The sequence below is a fragment of the Panthera tigris genome, chromosome A2 (genome assembly GCF_018350195.1).
Source record: "Panthera tigris isolate Pti1 chromosome A2, P.tigris_Pti1_mat1.1, whole genome shotgun sequence".
In the NCBI taxonomy this organism is placed as follows: Eukaryota; Metazoa; Chordata; class Mammalia; order Carnivora; family Felidae; genus Panthera; species Panthera tigris.
The window spans coordinates 152,050,776-152,066,267 of record NC_056661.1 but is presented as its reverse complement, the minus strand read 5'-3'; the positions used below and the strand labels follow the sequence as shown (position 1 = coordinate 152,066,267).

Below are 15,492 nucleotides of genomic sequence, written 5' to 3'. Positions count from 1 at the left end.
GGGGACTCATCTCTCAGGCACAGGTCTTAAAAGTTGGGGTGCCAGATGTGGGATTCAAACCCTTAGGTCCTCAGGGAGAAGCTTGGAGTTCTAAGTTCCCTCCTGATTGTGGTGGCTGCACCAGGGGTGGGGTTTATGGCAAGATTGTGTCTCAGCCTCTCCTACTGTTTTGATGTGGATTTTTTTCTTGTTTACCTTACGCTTAGGAGTTGCTCGGCTAGTTTCTGTGTTTCTTTCAGAGGAAATGGTTTCCCATTTAGCTGTAGATTCAGTCTGTCCACAGAGGAGTTGCTTTCAGGATCCTCCTATGTTGCCATCTTGAATGGGAACTTTTTAGGTTGATAACAACATACATTTTGTAGTCTGCTTTTTGTATGCAATAATACATTGCAGACATTTTTTTTCATATGAATAAAAGTCAAGCTCTCTGTTGATGCTGAAAAATAGACCCTTGTATGCATATTCCAAAAGTAAATTTCCAATTACTTTATCGGTTCTATATTGTTAAAGGTCTAGACTATTGGATATTTTTCTATTATAAATAACAGTAATGAGCGTCCTCGTGCTTGCATTTTTATCTAACTTTGGGATTATCTCTTTAGGATAAATTCCGAGGAATTGGAGTGGTAAGTAGGTCAAGGGGTCTGCTCATTTTCCATTTTGACACATTGTGCTAAAACTCTCCTTTGGAATGTTGCACTGGTGAGTAAGGTCTTGCTGCTTCACAGATTTGCCAACTGGGTTTGTCAGTCTTTGTCATATTTGCTAGTCTCACTGGCAATAAATGATCTTTGTTATTATATTTAGCATTTCTTTGACGAGTAATGAAACTGAATATTCTTTGCGCATTTTAATTGGGTATTTTATCTTTTTTAGCTTGTCCATTCAGGGTCCTTCCCATTTTCCAATTCAGTTTTAAATCCTTCATACATGGAGGATTTTAACCATTTTTCCGGCATATTGTAAATATTTGTCCCAATTTTCCATTTGTTTTTCATTCTTATTTATGTTCTCCTTGCTTTGTACAGAAACTGTAAGTTCACAGACAAATTTATTAGTATTTTCTTTACAACTTCTGTGTTCTGTGATTAGGATTGTGAAAATACACATCTCCTTGCCCGTACTCTGTGGACTTCTCATTTTGGGGGAGAGGATTCATAAGCATTTTATTGAAGTATAGCATGCATATAAAAGTGTTTAAAAGCATCCCTGGTTCCGATCGAGAAATCCCTGACTTGTCCTCTCCCAGGCCATTGGGATACAGCAGTAGGAGGCCTAATGCAGCAAACAGCTTTATGATTCCCTAGATGGAAGGCCAGTGGTCCCTACACACTTGATTTAATAACCTATTTTTTACTCCTGGATTAGAAATGTCTATTTGCTTACCTTTCCACAATTTCTTGGTCTATTTCTAGCCTAACTATTTTAGTCCATTAATCTGTCTGGTTTCGTCATTGTCATATTCTTATTAGTTGAATATTTATAGTACATTTTCAAAACTGGCTGCCTAGGCCCCACCTAATTGTTCTTTTTTCTCAGATAAGCCTCAGAATCATTTAATTACAATGTGCCTCCCTTGCCTGTCCAAATCCTATTAAGATTTTAATGATTAATTCATTAAATGTATCCATTAATTTAGGAAAAAATGGACTTTTCTTCCCCCTTGGTATTATCTTCCTAAGAGCAGAGTTTGTGTCAATTTGTTCAATGTTTGTTCTATGCTGTTCCTTGCTGACATGTTAGTGTTTCTTCAAAGAGCTCCTGCATATCTTGTTAAATTTATTCTTAGGCATTTTAAGGCTTTTCATTGTTATTGTGAATAGATTATTTGCTTTCATTATAAATTCTAGTCTTGCATTCTAAGTTATTTGTATTTGGAAAAGCTGTTGATTTGCAAACAGCCAGCTCACTGAATGCATTCAAGATGGTTTTTCATTCGAGCCTCTTGAATTTTTCAAATTTATAATCGCATCTGTATTGTGATTCTAGTCTATCCCTCCAGATGGAATGCTTCCAGTCAACATTTATTTAAAAATTTTTTTAAAAAGGTTTATTTATAATTGAGAGACAGAGCACAAGCGGAAGAGGGTCAGAGAGAGAGGGAGACAAAATCTGAAGCAAGCTCCAGGCTCTGAGCTAACAGCACAGAGCCTGATGCAGGGCTCAAACTCATATGCTGTGGGATCATGACCTGAGCTGAAGTTGGATGCTTAACCGACTGAGCCATCCAGATGCCCCTCAAGTCACATTTAATGTACTTACGATTCCATAGCTTACAAAAGGTAAACTCACCCCCATTCACTTTCTTTCCTTCTCTTTCCAGCCAAACTACTTGAATGGGTTCCTTTCCTACACTGTCCTCACTTCCTTTCCCCACTCATTCCCTTGCCCCCAAACCTGCTGCAGCCATCCCTACTCCACCAAAATGATTCTTGATGGTGTCTCTGATGATGACCATGTCTCTAAATTCAAACCTTGTTTTAATCTCCCATCACACTTGACTTCTCCCTCACTGTAAACACTGATGGCTACCTCTTCCCTTGGCATCCATCACCTGGCACACTTTGGGTTTTCTCCTGGATCTCCAGCTGTTCCTTCTCAACTTGTGATTGATCTTCCTCTGCTTTTTCTCTATTGTTAAGGATTCTTGGTGCTCAGTTTTAGACCCTCATCTTTTTATAATCTATCTCCATGTAGGTGGTTTCACCAATTTTTATGATTTTAGTTACCAGTCATTTGCTCATGAATCCCAACTTTGTATCTCTGGACTAGGTCTTTCTTCTGAACTCCGGATTCATGAATGTAATCACCTCCTGGGCATTTCCACTCAAATGTCTCAAAATCATACTCAGGATATCTTTCCCAAACACATTCCTCTTACACAGTCCCCATCAGTGAATGTTGTCACTTTCCAACCTGGTCTTCACTCCCTTCACCCTCCCCAGCTATTCAGTCCCCAACCATGTGGATTTAGCCTCCTAGTAGATCCTGCATAATTCACCTTCCCTCCTTTTTCACCACCTGCACCACTCTGGTTCAAACTACCCTCACCTCACTGGGCTGCCAAGAGAGCATCCGGACTATTCTGCAAGCTCTTACTCTCCTTCAACTTCCTCTCCTCCCTGTATCCATGTTGATCTGTGTTCTTTTGTTTATAATCCTTTATTGTCTTGCCCTTCCTCTTAGACGAAGACCCAGATCCTCAACTTGGTTTACAAGACTCCACCACTAAGGCTCCCAACCTTGTGCTCATACCCATTTACCTAGCTGTAAGCAATCTGGTGTTTGTAGTTGATTACCACAGTTACCGCCTTCCGGGATTCTCTCACTTGCTATTCCCATGGACTGGAAACTTCTCCCTTTCTACCCTGTCTCCACTTCCAGTAAGCTAGGATTCTCTGCTCAGAAAAGCCCTCCCTGATGCCTTAAATTAAGTCTGGTCTCTCTGCTGTGAGCTTTTATGACCCCTTGAAATTTTCCTTCAGATTATCAGATTATAATTGCTGATTTGTTTTGCCAGGCTATTCAAAATCGCTCTCTTCCAACACTTTAAGCCCTGTGAGGACAATATGGGCTTGTTTTACTATCTTTTGTATTTCTAGCTCCTCCAGTACCTGGCATGTAGTAGGCATCAAAACATTTTTTGAGGGGCACACCTCGGTGGCTTAGTTGGTTGAGCATCCTACTCTCAGCTCAGGTCATGATCTCATGTCATGATCTCACGGTTCGTGGGTTGGAGCCCTGCATCGGGTGCTGTGCTGGCAGCTCAGAGCCTGGAGACTGCTTCCAATTCTGTGTCTCCCTCTCTCTGCCTGTCCCCACTTGCACTCTGTCAAAAAAGAATACAAGTTAAAAAATTGTTTTTGAATGTTTTAATATAGAAAATGCATTTATTTTTTATTATTTAAGTAATCTCTATACCCAACATGGGGTTTGAACTCATGACCCCAGTATCAAGAGTCACATGCTCCTCTGACCCAGCCAGGTGCTCCTGAATTTATTTTTTATATTGATTTTGTATCCAACTATTTTACTGAAATAATTTCAGTCTTTGGGAAAGCTGATGCTAACAGAGAATTCAATGTGCAAGAGACTTGGGGAACACCTGGCAGGGCAAATGAGGGAGGGAGCAGGAGTGGGTGGGGAGAACTTTCACACCGTGGTGCAGGGGATAGCAGCGAGGGTCCACTTAGCCAGTGTTTTGTTAGTGAACCCCTAGGTTTTATTTACTGGTACTTATTTACAATTTTTGAATCAATACACTTGAGAGGGCAGTTGGGGTTTTGTGTGTATGTATTTTTTTTTTGTTAGGTTTTATAGTCATTGTCTTCCTGGTTTCATTAAAAAAAAAAGGAAATTGGAAGAATAGAAGGGAAGGGGTGATGGGCTACCAGCAGTTATCAAATGTTGTAACTTGTCTATGTACATCTGTGTGAGTATATATGTACCTAGGCTCATATATAAACACACATACACAAACCCTCCATCTATCTACACATATATCTACATATTGCAAAATTTTAAATTTTTATGTAGTCAATTTACCAAGTATTTTCACTTCTAGAGTTAAAGTTTTGTATCATGTTTATTGGCCTTCATCATTCATGCATTATTTCTAAAAATATTTCCAATATACTACCGTAAGTTTAACAGTTTTCAGTGTTTTCATCTAAAACATTAAATTCTTTGATCTTTTCACAATTTATTTCTGCTTAAGGCCTGAGGTAAGAATTCAGCTTTAAAAATCAACAAAACAATGGCTAGCTAGTTGTTCCCAGGGCCACTAATCATCCTTTTGTCTGGCTATTCTCAGTTGATTTACCGTGACTCCATTGTTGGAAACCCCCACTTCCATACTGGATTCTATTTTGGCACCAGTATCACACTGCTCATGGTTAGAACGTTATTACCACTTAGGCTGGTGACTTCCCTCAGATTCTCTCACTTGCATTTGTTCTCAGAAATTTCCAGATTTTCCTTGCATGTTAATTCTTTCCAATAAACCTTAGGGTCAATTTTTTTCCCCTAAATTGACTTAAAAAAAAAAATCCTACTGGAATTTGGATTGAGAATCCATTAGAATTACAGATGACTTTGAGAAGTATACTTTCACAATTTTCTAAGAACTAGATTTACTCAATTTTACATATTTTTTAGTTACAATTTTCTTCATATACGTCCTACACATTTCTTATTTATTCCTATTTTTTTATTTTTTGTCCCTATTGTGTCTCACACATTTAATATTCTTTGTTGTTTTTATTTTTGAGATTTGACCCATGGATTAGAAGTGGAGATTTTGCTGTTATATTTCTGTTATTTCAGTTTGACACTCTTTTAGTCAGAACACATTCTAGGATTTTAAATCTTTTAGGTTCATTTTATGCCGCAGAACATGGTCTATCTTAGTGAATGTTGCAGGGGCAGTAGAAAAGAATATGTACTTTGCTGCTGTTGGGTAAGGTGTCCTGTAAATGTCAGTTAGACCCTGTTGGTTGATGGTGTCATGAAGTTCTTCTATAGCCTCCATTTTCTGCCTAGTTCTATCAATTGTTGAGGGAGGACAGTCTTGAAGTTTCCAACTGTATGTGGATCTATCTAGATCTCCATTCAGTTTTTACTGAATATATTTTGAAGCTTTTTGGTACGTAAACCTTCCAAATTGTTTCCTCATTGACTAAACCTTTTATCACTGTGTAATGTCCCTCTTTGTTCCTGTTCTGGGCTGGATTTTAGAAGTAGAGATGAATAGATCTTTCTTTTTGATACAGTACATCAAAGGGGGGCCTGGAAATCCAGGAATTGTAACAGAGAACAGAGAATTCTCAATTGAGGATTGTAACAGAATTCTCAAATTATTTTTATAATCAGGCATTAGGGTTCTTGGTTACAAACAAGAGAAACTGACTTTAGGCAGAAAGGAACTTACTGGAAGACTATCCACTCACATCTACTAGGTGGCTAGAGCCCTGTTAGGAAGCCCAGCACGGTTTCTCTGTAGGGAAGCTAAAAACAAAACAAAACAAACCCCCCCCAAACCCAAAATGCAGTTGCCTCTGGTCCTAGCTAGGAGAGCAGTTAGGTTTTGCAACTTCAGGCAGCTCTGGGTTAATGGATGTAGGAAATGGTAATGTGTGAACTAGCTAGTAACACAGCATGATCTCAGCCAAAGGTTGTGTACAAATTGGTAGAAATTCATTCCGAATGTGGAAAAATGAACACCAGTTTTGATTGTCACACCTGAAACATCATGAACATAGATAGACATGTCATCTTTCCAGACACTACAGATTACATCTCCAAAACCTTTTTCCCTAATTCATCCTGTCAGAACTGAAGGGGGCAAGTGGATGTTTGGCAGAGGGAGTTCTGCATAAAATGAACTAGAGGTTGAAAAAACTAAACTGGTATGAGAGTGTGGGAAAACCAGATCTTTTTACCTTCCCTAGGTACTGGTTTGCTCTGGAGATGCCGGAGGAGTGGGTGCAGAGAGGTCTGACCTGGCCAGTACATGCTTATGTCAGTCCCCACTCACAGAATCACACAAAATGCCTGCAGTAGCTGGGCCCAAATAAATAACTCACCTGAGGCGTCGGGAAGGCACAATTTATAGAATGGCTGCAAAAGACATTCTTTCATGTCTGTGGAGAGATGATTTCCCCTTTGACATAAAAAAAATCAGCTGACAAGTGACTGGGACACAATAAATGGAGTCATTCCTTGTGACTTGCAGGTTCTTATGAGCGCATCCTTCCTGGGGGCCCTGTGTCTTTTCTCATCAGTCTGCATTGTATGTGCCATTTCTGCCTTTACTCTCCCCATTGAGACCAAAGGACGAGCTCTACAGGTAAGTGATGCAGAAATCTCTTAGGTATTCTCAGCTACCACCTTTTGACCAAAGGACATGACCTTGGAGCATGGAAATTCTTTGAAGTAGACATGACATCCAGGTGTGTACTAACACAATGGTGTTGAGTAAAAAGCCTGAGTATCCAGTTGGCTTGCATGTAACTTTGAGCAGCACTGAAGCTAGAGTAACCAATTATTCACTCCAAACTTTGCTAAACTCTTCAAAGACGATAGTGTGGTGTGATTTTCCCTGAATAATGTCTGTATTCCACTAAAATAACAACTATAAAACTACCATTGCCATTACCAGGTACACAAAGGTAAATGTGAGGCTCTTAATTCATTGTAAGTTTATTAAGAAATCATCTATTACTAGTTTCTAGTGTCTGACAGCTGAGGATGAATGGAGAAGCCTTTTTATTAAATGTATTGATCTACTAAATCACTTCTTATTCCAGCAAATTAAATGAAGACCTGCGAACCAATGTCTACCGGAGAAGAAAAATGCATTTTGTGTTTACAAAGAGCTGTGGCACAGTTTTAAAGACCTGGTTTAATTTCTGTATGCTACTTGGTAATTAAGAAACTGATTACGTATTTCTGAAAAATAAGGCACATGAGAATGAGGTGGGTTAATTTTATATTCCTGTCTTTTTTGGGAGACTACAGAGAACTTTTGTAAAAATATACTTCAAAGATGGGAAGGGTAGGTCTATGGGAGATGGGCAGGGGGAAGTAAAGTTTCTCAGAGAAAGCGCATATATACTTGATATTCTCCCATGAGGCTTGTAGCAAAAGTTGGACTGAAATTTTGTAGCTAAGGCATGAACTTGGGGTTGTATCATTAAGCCTTTCACAACAGTCACCAACTTCACGGCAAAAACGAGCATTTAAATTGCCTCCGTGTTGATGAAAGTTGCTTATTTATAAAATATGCTTAAATGAGTATGAGTCTTGTATATAATTAGGAAGAAGCTGGGAATACACTATTTTTTTCCCATTCTATTTGTATTCTAATTTCATTACTTTATGGGAGAATCTTTGATTCCCATGATGAGATTTAAAAAAATGAAAGTGCAGCAAGCTCTCTGACATCATGTCACCATTTGCCCTTTGTTAAGCAACTGCTTTCACGCAGGACATCACACCTGTGCATATCACTTTAGTAGGTTAGGTATGGTGTGGAAAGAAAACACCGAAGGCTTTTACATTTAGATTCTTTGATTGCTATTCAGGCTTATTGTGGACACCTCTAAAACTGGGGACCCTATGGCTTGGCTCATCAATTCCTCCTATCCCCCCTCTGCAGGGGAAAAAAGAACTCACTGCAACTAGAATCAAGTATCACTGTATTACCAAACTATGACAGGGTTTATACCCCTGCTTCCATAAGGGTGCAAGTCACCCCTATTTGAACAAGAGGCACAAATAGCTTAAAGTCAGGAAACTTTTCCTGTCAAGGGCCAGACAGTATTTAAGACTCTGTGAGCTAAACATGGTCTCTCTCACACACCCCGAACACTCCACTAGCCTTAAAAAATGCAAAGGGGTGCCTGGGTGGTTCAGTCGGTTAAATGTCCAACTCAATTTCAGCTCAGGTCATGATCTCACAGTTCGTGAGTTCGAGCCCCACACTGGGCTCTGCACTGACGGTGTGGATCCTGCTTGGGATTGTCTCTCCCTCCCTCTCTCTGCCCCCTCCCGTTAGCTCTTGCTCTCTCAGAAATAAATAAAAAACATTTAAGTAATGTTTAAAAATGTAAAAAGCATTGCTAGCTCTCAGACTATTGAAAAGATGGCCATAGGTTAAATTTGGCTAACAGGTCATAGCTGAAATAAATTTTTAGGCCCAAGAGGAATCAGCTCCTGCCCAGGGTGCCTAATCAGCAAACTGAAATTTAGATAACTTTCATGTCCCTGTAAATGTTCCACTTGGCCAGAAATAGTGTGTTCAGTCAGCTGGCACCAAGCCAACTGTGGCCGCTTACTTTCTTCCTTATCTTTTAATCCTATAAAAGTTTCCTGCCTTCTGGCCCAGGTTGCAGGTCTCTGGGCTCTTGGGAGTGGACATTGCCTGCTTCATAAAGCATCAGATAAGGTTTGTTTGAATCACCTATGTTGTCTTCTTAAATCATTTTTTTAAACATATTTTTTAATGTTTATTTATTTTTGAAGGAGAGAGAGACAGAGTGTGAGCGGGGGAGGGGCAGAGAGAGAGGGAGACACAGAATCTGAAGCAGGCTCCAGGCTCTGAGCTGTCAGCACAGAGCTCAATGCAGGGCTCAAACCCACAGACCATCAGATCATGACCTGAGCCAAAGTTGGAAGCTTAATTGACTGAGGCACCCAGGTGCCCCTCTTCTTTAATCATTTTTAACTGATTTTGGCAATGAGGATAATCTGAAGCTGACTGCCAATGGCTTGTGGGACAATGAAACACACAGGCAAGGAACCTGATAAACACTTTTGAGTTCTCTGTTATTCTAGTCAAAACCAAAGGCTGTGGATGAGTCACTCCAGGCTTTGAGTGCAACTCTCTGATCTAAACAAACTATAGGTTTAAAAATATATATTTATATATGATGATATATAAAAATATGTATATATTAAAATATAGTTCCCAGAAAGGTTCCAGACAATTATAGTGGGAATCTGCAAAGAGAGGCAGCAGTTAGGGAACTCCTAAAGCTTGGAGGTATATCCATTGCATAAACTTCTGGGAGATGTGGGGAAATAAGAAATTTGACCTCTTCTAACCAATGGCACAACACAATGGAAATAGGCACAAGTTGGACTATTAAAAGCCACTGCTAATAAGAATCTTGGAAGCCAAAGGTGCAAAGTTGGTAGGTGGGGAATTGAGCAAAGATGTTAGATTGAAGTGGCCAGTGTGCCCAGACTCCATGCAAGGACATATTGGTCACAGAACAAACACTAGGTCACTTAGCAACCTCAAGAAAAAAAAACTCTGTGTCACAAGGTACATAGAAAACACCACAAAATCCTAACCTTCCAGTACATCCCTCTTAGGTATTAATTTGGCTCAGAGAAACCCAAGGCTTAAAGGAATAAGATGTTCAAGTCTCAGAGAACTGAGTGCTTTACCTTCCAGCCCACCTACTTAATGTCTAAGAAGTGTGGTCCTGGAAGCTCAATCTACTGACTAGAAGTGCACTTGAAGGGTTCCCTTATCAACAACCAGGATGGGATACCTATTTTAATTGGTATGTAGAAGTCTCCAAAATTCCAAAATACATTAACTGATTCAGTACAAAAGGCTAATGAGAAGTTAAACAGACACAAGAGTTACCTAAAAGACTCTAAGACCACGGGACATCTACAACCCCTTCAATCTTCCTTTACCTGAGTACTCAGTCTACTAATTCATTACCTGAATTGCCTTTCCACTCTGAAGAGACCACTGGGCCATAAACAAGTGTCCTTGACTTTGGTGGCCTTAAAACTGCAACAGTTCCAAAGCCAGAAACCTAAGACAACAGCTGGGCCTCCCCTGTTGCACCCATCCTGGGGGGTCCATTAAAGCACAGAACCACAGATTGGTGCAATCAACTGTGACACTGGAAAAAAGATTGTTCTTGAAGATTTTATCAAATCTGAATGCCTCCTTATCTACTCAAAGGAGGGACCTCTGCCCCACACCCCCCCTCCCTCCAGGCTAGGGTTGATGGGACCCTGAGGGCTTCTCTTGTAAATCACTATCAGTTATTCCCTTAAACAGCCAAGGGGAAGCTAAAATTAATGGAAACACTTACAAAGTGAGATCCTTGGAAAATTGGCTGAAGCTGGTGAAGAGTGAGTCTTCTGGGGTGGTTCAATATTGCCAGGGCAAAATCTGAATGAATGTTTATTTGTGCTCATTGAAACTTGACAAAGTAATTCAAAGACCTTTTTAAAATGGAACTCCATGGTACTGATGAGGGAGCATAAGGTAGGCTGAAGGCCAAGTACAAGCTATCCTCTCCCCTTCCCCCCCCTCCCCCACCCCAGGTGGGATATGTGTGAAATTCCTTGGACATTCCCGGCTACCCCAAACTAGAAAGGGAGAAAATAACCAAACGGTTAAACTGGTAGGAGTCTCCACCAGTTTACAAGAAAAAGGCAATCCTAGGAACTCCCTACTGTCTTAATGTTAATGCCTTGCTAGGGGGACAAACCATCTTAGCTTGATAATAGCTAGGCCTCCAGTAATCTGTGAGTCTTGAGCATATTAGTCTCCTTGGAAACTTACCTTTTGACTTTATCGCCCCCAAGTCCATAGTGTATAACTAGTCATTCTACACAGCTCTTTCTGTCCATGGGTCCTGTCCCTGTGCCTTAATAAAATCACCTTTTTGCATCAAAGATGTCTTCAAGAATTCTTTCTTCACTGTCAGCTCCAAACCCCACCATCATCCCAAAACCTCATCAGTACCCTATGGTCAGAAGTTGGCCAAATAATGGGGTGCCTGGATGGCTTAGTTGGTTAAGCATTGTACTGATGATTTTGACTCAGGTCATGATCTTGGTTGTGAGATAGGGCTCCAAAGACAAACAGCTCTAAATCAAGAACACAGGAATCTTCTGATTTCTCTTAGTTGGAGATAATCTCCCAGATACAAAAGAGCAAATTGAAGATAAAGTAGTTGGATAGGTAGGTCAGCCCCTTCCTTAATAGCACTCAGGGTGCAACCCAACTCTTTGAGGAATTATAAACAACTATCTTTGTGTTACAAACTGAGTCTTTACAAGAACAGAAAAAGGCCACCCCTCCTTTTTACCAATTCCCAAACCTCCTCTATTCATCTCAAAAGTCTTGATTCTGTAAAAATTCTGGTTTTAGGCAACAAAGATTCTCTTAGAGGAACTTGCATTCTTTCTGTGCCTTTGAGATGTAAATGTCCTAACCCGTCTTTTCTAGGAAACATCTAGGGCCACCTCTTTGGAATGCAATCCTCAGGGAGGCAATTCTTACTTTAAGTCTATTTAGAAATTAGGTAAGTGAAAAATCTTTTAAGTCTTCTCCAGAAATACTAGTAAAAAGTTTGAGCCATCTGATCAGGTAAATTTATTCTATCTGCTAGAAAGACAATTTGGATCCAATTATTTATAAATTAGTGGGGATGTTTGCATCTGTATGTTTATATATGTGTACATATATGTGCATATACATACATGTCTAAAAATGTTATAGATGTGATTTTTTTCTACCTTCAGAGGGCAGTGCCAAAATTAATTTGCAAAGAGCTTTAAGTTGCTTAAAAACAAGTGTTTATATAAATCAAATATACTCTCTGAAATACAGAAACTAACCCAAATGTTTTTCAAGTTCAAGCGAACTAGGATAATCTTTTTTTTTTTTTTTTTTTTTAAATTTTTTTTCAACATTTATTTATTTTTGGGACAGAGAGAGACAGAGCATGAACGGGGGAGGGGCAGAGAGAGAGGGAGACACAGAATCGGAAACAGGCTCCAGGCTCTGAGCCATCAGCCCAGAGCCTGACGCGGGGCTCGAACTCACGGACCGCGAGATCATGACCTGGCTGAAGTCGGACGCCCAACCGACTGCGCCACCCAGGCGCCCCTCTTTTTTTTTTTTTTAAAAAAGCTAATTTCGTTGTCTTAATTAAAACAGACAAGTCTTTAGAGTTACCAGTATTAAATATAATATAGACATAGGACTTGTATTCTATCTAGTTTACTCAAAGTCAAATAAGCTCATGTTTTCTGTTAGAGAATTTGTCAGCAAGAAAGATAAGGTGATGGTTAGCTGTTCAATGTCTCATGAGTAATCTAAAGAACAAGTACATCAACTGATGAGGGAGCATAAGGCAAGCTGAGAGCAAAGCAGAAGCTGGAATATCCCCACCTCCCACCCTGCCCTGGTGGGATATGTGTGATAATCCTCAGGCACTCCTGGCTGTCCAGGGAAAGGGGAAGCAAACACACAGGACAGGAGTCTCCATCAGTTTACGAATGGCTTAGTAAATTACAAGAAAAAGGCAATCTTATCAATAGCCTGATCTCCAGAAACCTATGGACTCAGTTTCCTAGAGCCCTAATATCACTTTCCCCTCCATAGTGATGTGGGGAACAAAGGCAAGAAGGAAATGGAAAGTAAAATTTCTTTATAACTTGCAACCCAGTGACAAATATTTGAGGCAGGCTGAGAAGAACATTTCTCTGGCAACTCCCTACTGTCTTAATGTTAATGCTTTGCTAGGGAGAAAAACCACCTTAGCTTGAAAATAGCTAAGCCTCAGTTATCCTGTAAGGCTTCTTTAGCATATGAAACTCCCTTTGGAAACTTCCCCTTGGCTTATGCTCCCTCATCATTAACTAGATAGAAAAGTTTACAAATAAACTTTTCAACAATAATTATGGTTTATGGTATGTCTCCTTAAGCATTGTTTCCAGGGGCACCTGAGTGGCTCAGTTGGTTAAGTATCTGACTTTGGCTCAGGTCATGATCTCAGGGTTCATGGGCTTGAATGCGTCAGGCTCTGTGCTGACAGCTCAGAGCCTGGAGCCTGCTTTGGCTTCTGTGACTCCCTCTCTCCCTGCCCCTCCCCGACTCTCTCAAAAATAAACATTAAAAAAATTAAAAAAAAAATTGTTTCCAAAATTTTTCTGTGACAGGAAACTTTAAAGTTATACTGAGGTAAATTAAATGGTGGATATTCACTGAATATCTAGATCATTTACAAGTAAGATAAAATACTGAGACCTTAACTACCGAACAGAGGTTTATCCACATATGGCTTCCTTTTACAAGCGAAATAAAACTATTTGGGTCTGTTAAACATGTTTTGTGCCACACTGAAAAATTTTCTGTGAGGAATATACTTCTAGAGATTATAGAATGTATCTACACATTTGACAATCCACAAAGTGCTAGCGTAAGAGTCCACAAATGCTTACTGTTGAACAATTAATGACTCTGAGGGTGTTAATAATTCTAAACCATATATATGAATAAAGGAAACATCTCTGCATAAGAGTAAGATGTATTTGGGGTAAGAAAAGGCATCAGATATGAAGATGTGTTTTCACTAAAGGAAAAAGTATAACAATTTGTTCAAAGGGAAACAATGAATTGTGCCAGAATGAGAGGAAAAAAAGGGCAAAATCTGAATGAATGTTTAAAAAGTTTTTGAAGGGTTGTGGAAAAGGAAGTTTCTGTGTGGTTAAGCTAAGACTGGAATGGATTTCTTTGAAAAATGAGTTTTAATATAAAAAATACACTGGTACAAAATTAGAATTTGGTTTTCCGTTAAAAAGAGTTTTCTTAGATTGTGGGTCTGCTCTTAGTATAAATAAAATATTTGCTTTCTAGGTATGTGGTAGAGTCTCCTCCCTAAAGAAAGAGACCTCAGGATAAGGGAAGCCACCTGGCTAGTGTGCATCCATGACTTCCCTCACGAGCCTGTAACATGAGGCCACCCAACCAAACTGTATGCGTATACATTACCCATACATGGGAGACAAAGAAGTAGAAAAATGTGTAAAAGCCTACGCCACGTGACATTCCAGGCTGTTTTTCGGGTACAAACCCAACTGAGCACGTGTGGGCACACATAAAGTGGCTTCCCGGAAAGAAAAGCCTCGGTGTCACTACTCTTTGTGTGAGAAACCTGCTCCAGGTGGATTACTTACCAGAATTTGTATCTTACCAAAATAACTTACTGTGTTTCATGTTGTCTTTAGCAGGTCTTCAATTATTTAACCCAGTCTTCTCAATACCAAAAGAGCTAAGGTTTTTAAAGTTTTTTCCTTTAGAGAGAGCACATACACACATGTGAGCCGGGGTTGGGAGGCAGAGGGAGAGGGAGAGAGAATCTCAAGCAGGCTCCAGGCTCAGCCTGGAGCCTGACATGGGGCTGGATCCCACAACCCTGGGATCACAACCTGAGCTGAAATCAAGAGTTGGGCGCTCAACCAACTGAGGCACCCGGGTGCGCCTAAAAGAGCTCAGGTTTTTAAAAAAGAACTATGCAAATTTCTGTATTTGCCTTTGAAGTCACTTTGGTTAATGGTTATCTTTGACAAAATTCCCTCAAATTCTAAACAAAGTCTTTTTGACTTTGAACTGATACCTTCTAAAGAAACATGTTAAATTACAGAGAAAGCACTGTCAAGTCATGTTTAAACTTCTTAGGCTCTCTGTATATGTTGTCAATGTAAATGTTCCAGAAATTACATTAAATTCCTGAAAATCTGATATGTACTGGTATGTTATTAGTCACAATTCCAGTTATTAAACTCTTCTATCACAGAAATACCATTTGCTGATCAATTCCATTATAATGAATAATCATTACATCTTTAACCATGGGCATTTTCAAGTCTTCCATCATTAACAGAGTGTTGTGGTTTCACTCTGGTATTTTTGCAAAAGTGAGATTCACAGAAAGGGCCCTACCAAGTACTCTTGACCACAGACACTGCCACCAAATTTTAAAGTGTTAAACCCTGGGTACATATCTGTTCCCAAATATGGAAGGTTCCATCTGGCATCTGGCCCTATGTAAACACTGGAGACTCAAAATCAAATTGACTAGGAAGAGAAGCAGACAGTGAGATCAGGTATTTCCTCCCATGACAACACAGCAAGAATGATTCCTCCTTCCCTCTCTCCATCATTGT

General features: G+C 39.8%; 1 protein-coding gene across 3 annotated transcripts in view; it reads left to right on the top strand.

Moving 5' to 3' along the window:
* SVOPL (SVOP like) overlaps positions 1-7,648 on the top strand; it is a 62,800-nt gene extending 55,152 nt beyond the window's left edge. For all 3 annotated transcript variants that reach the window (XM_042977426.1, XM_042977427.1, XM_042977428.1), the window contains 2 exons: positions 6,734-6,847; positions 7,308-7,648. In XM_042977426.1, coding sequence (XP_042833360.1) covers positions 6,734-6,847; positions 7,308-7,319 — 126 coding nt within the window. In that variant the 3' untranslated portion in view covers positions 7,320-7,648. The remainder of the gene's footprint in view (positions 1-6,733; positions 6,848-7,307) is intronic.
* Positions 7,649-15,492: the final 7,844 nt, after the last annotated feature.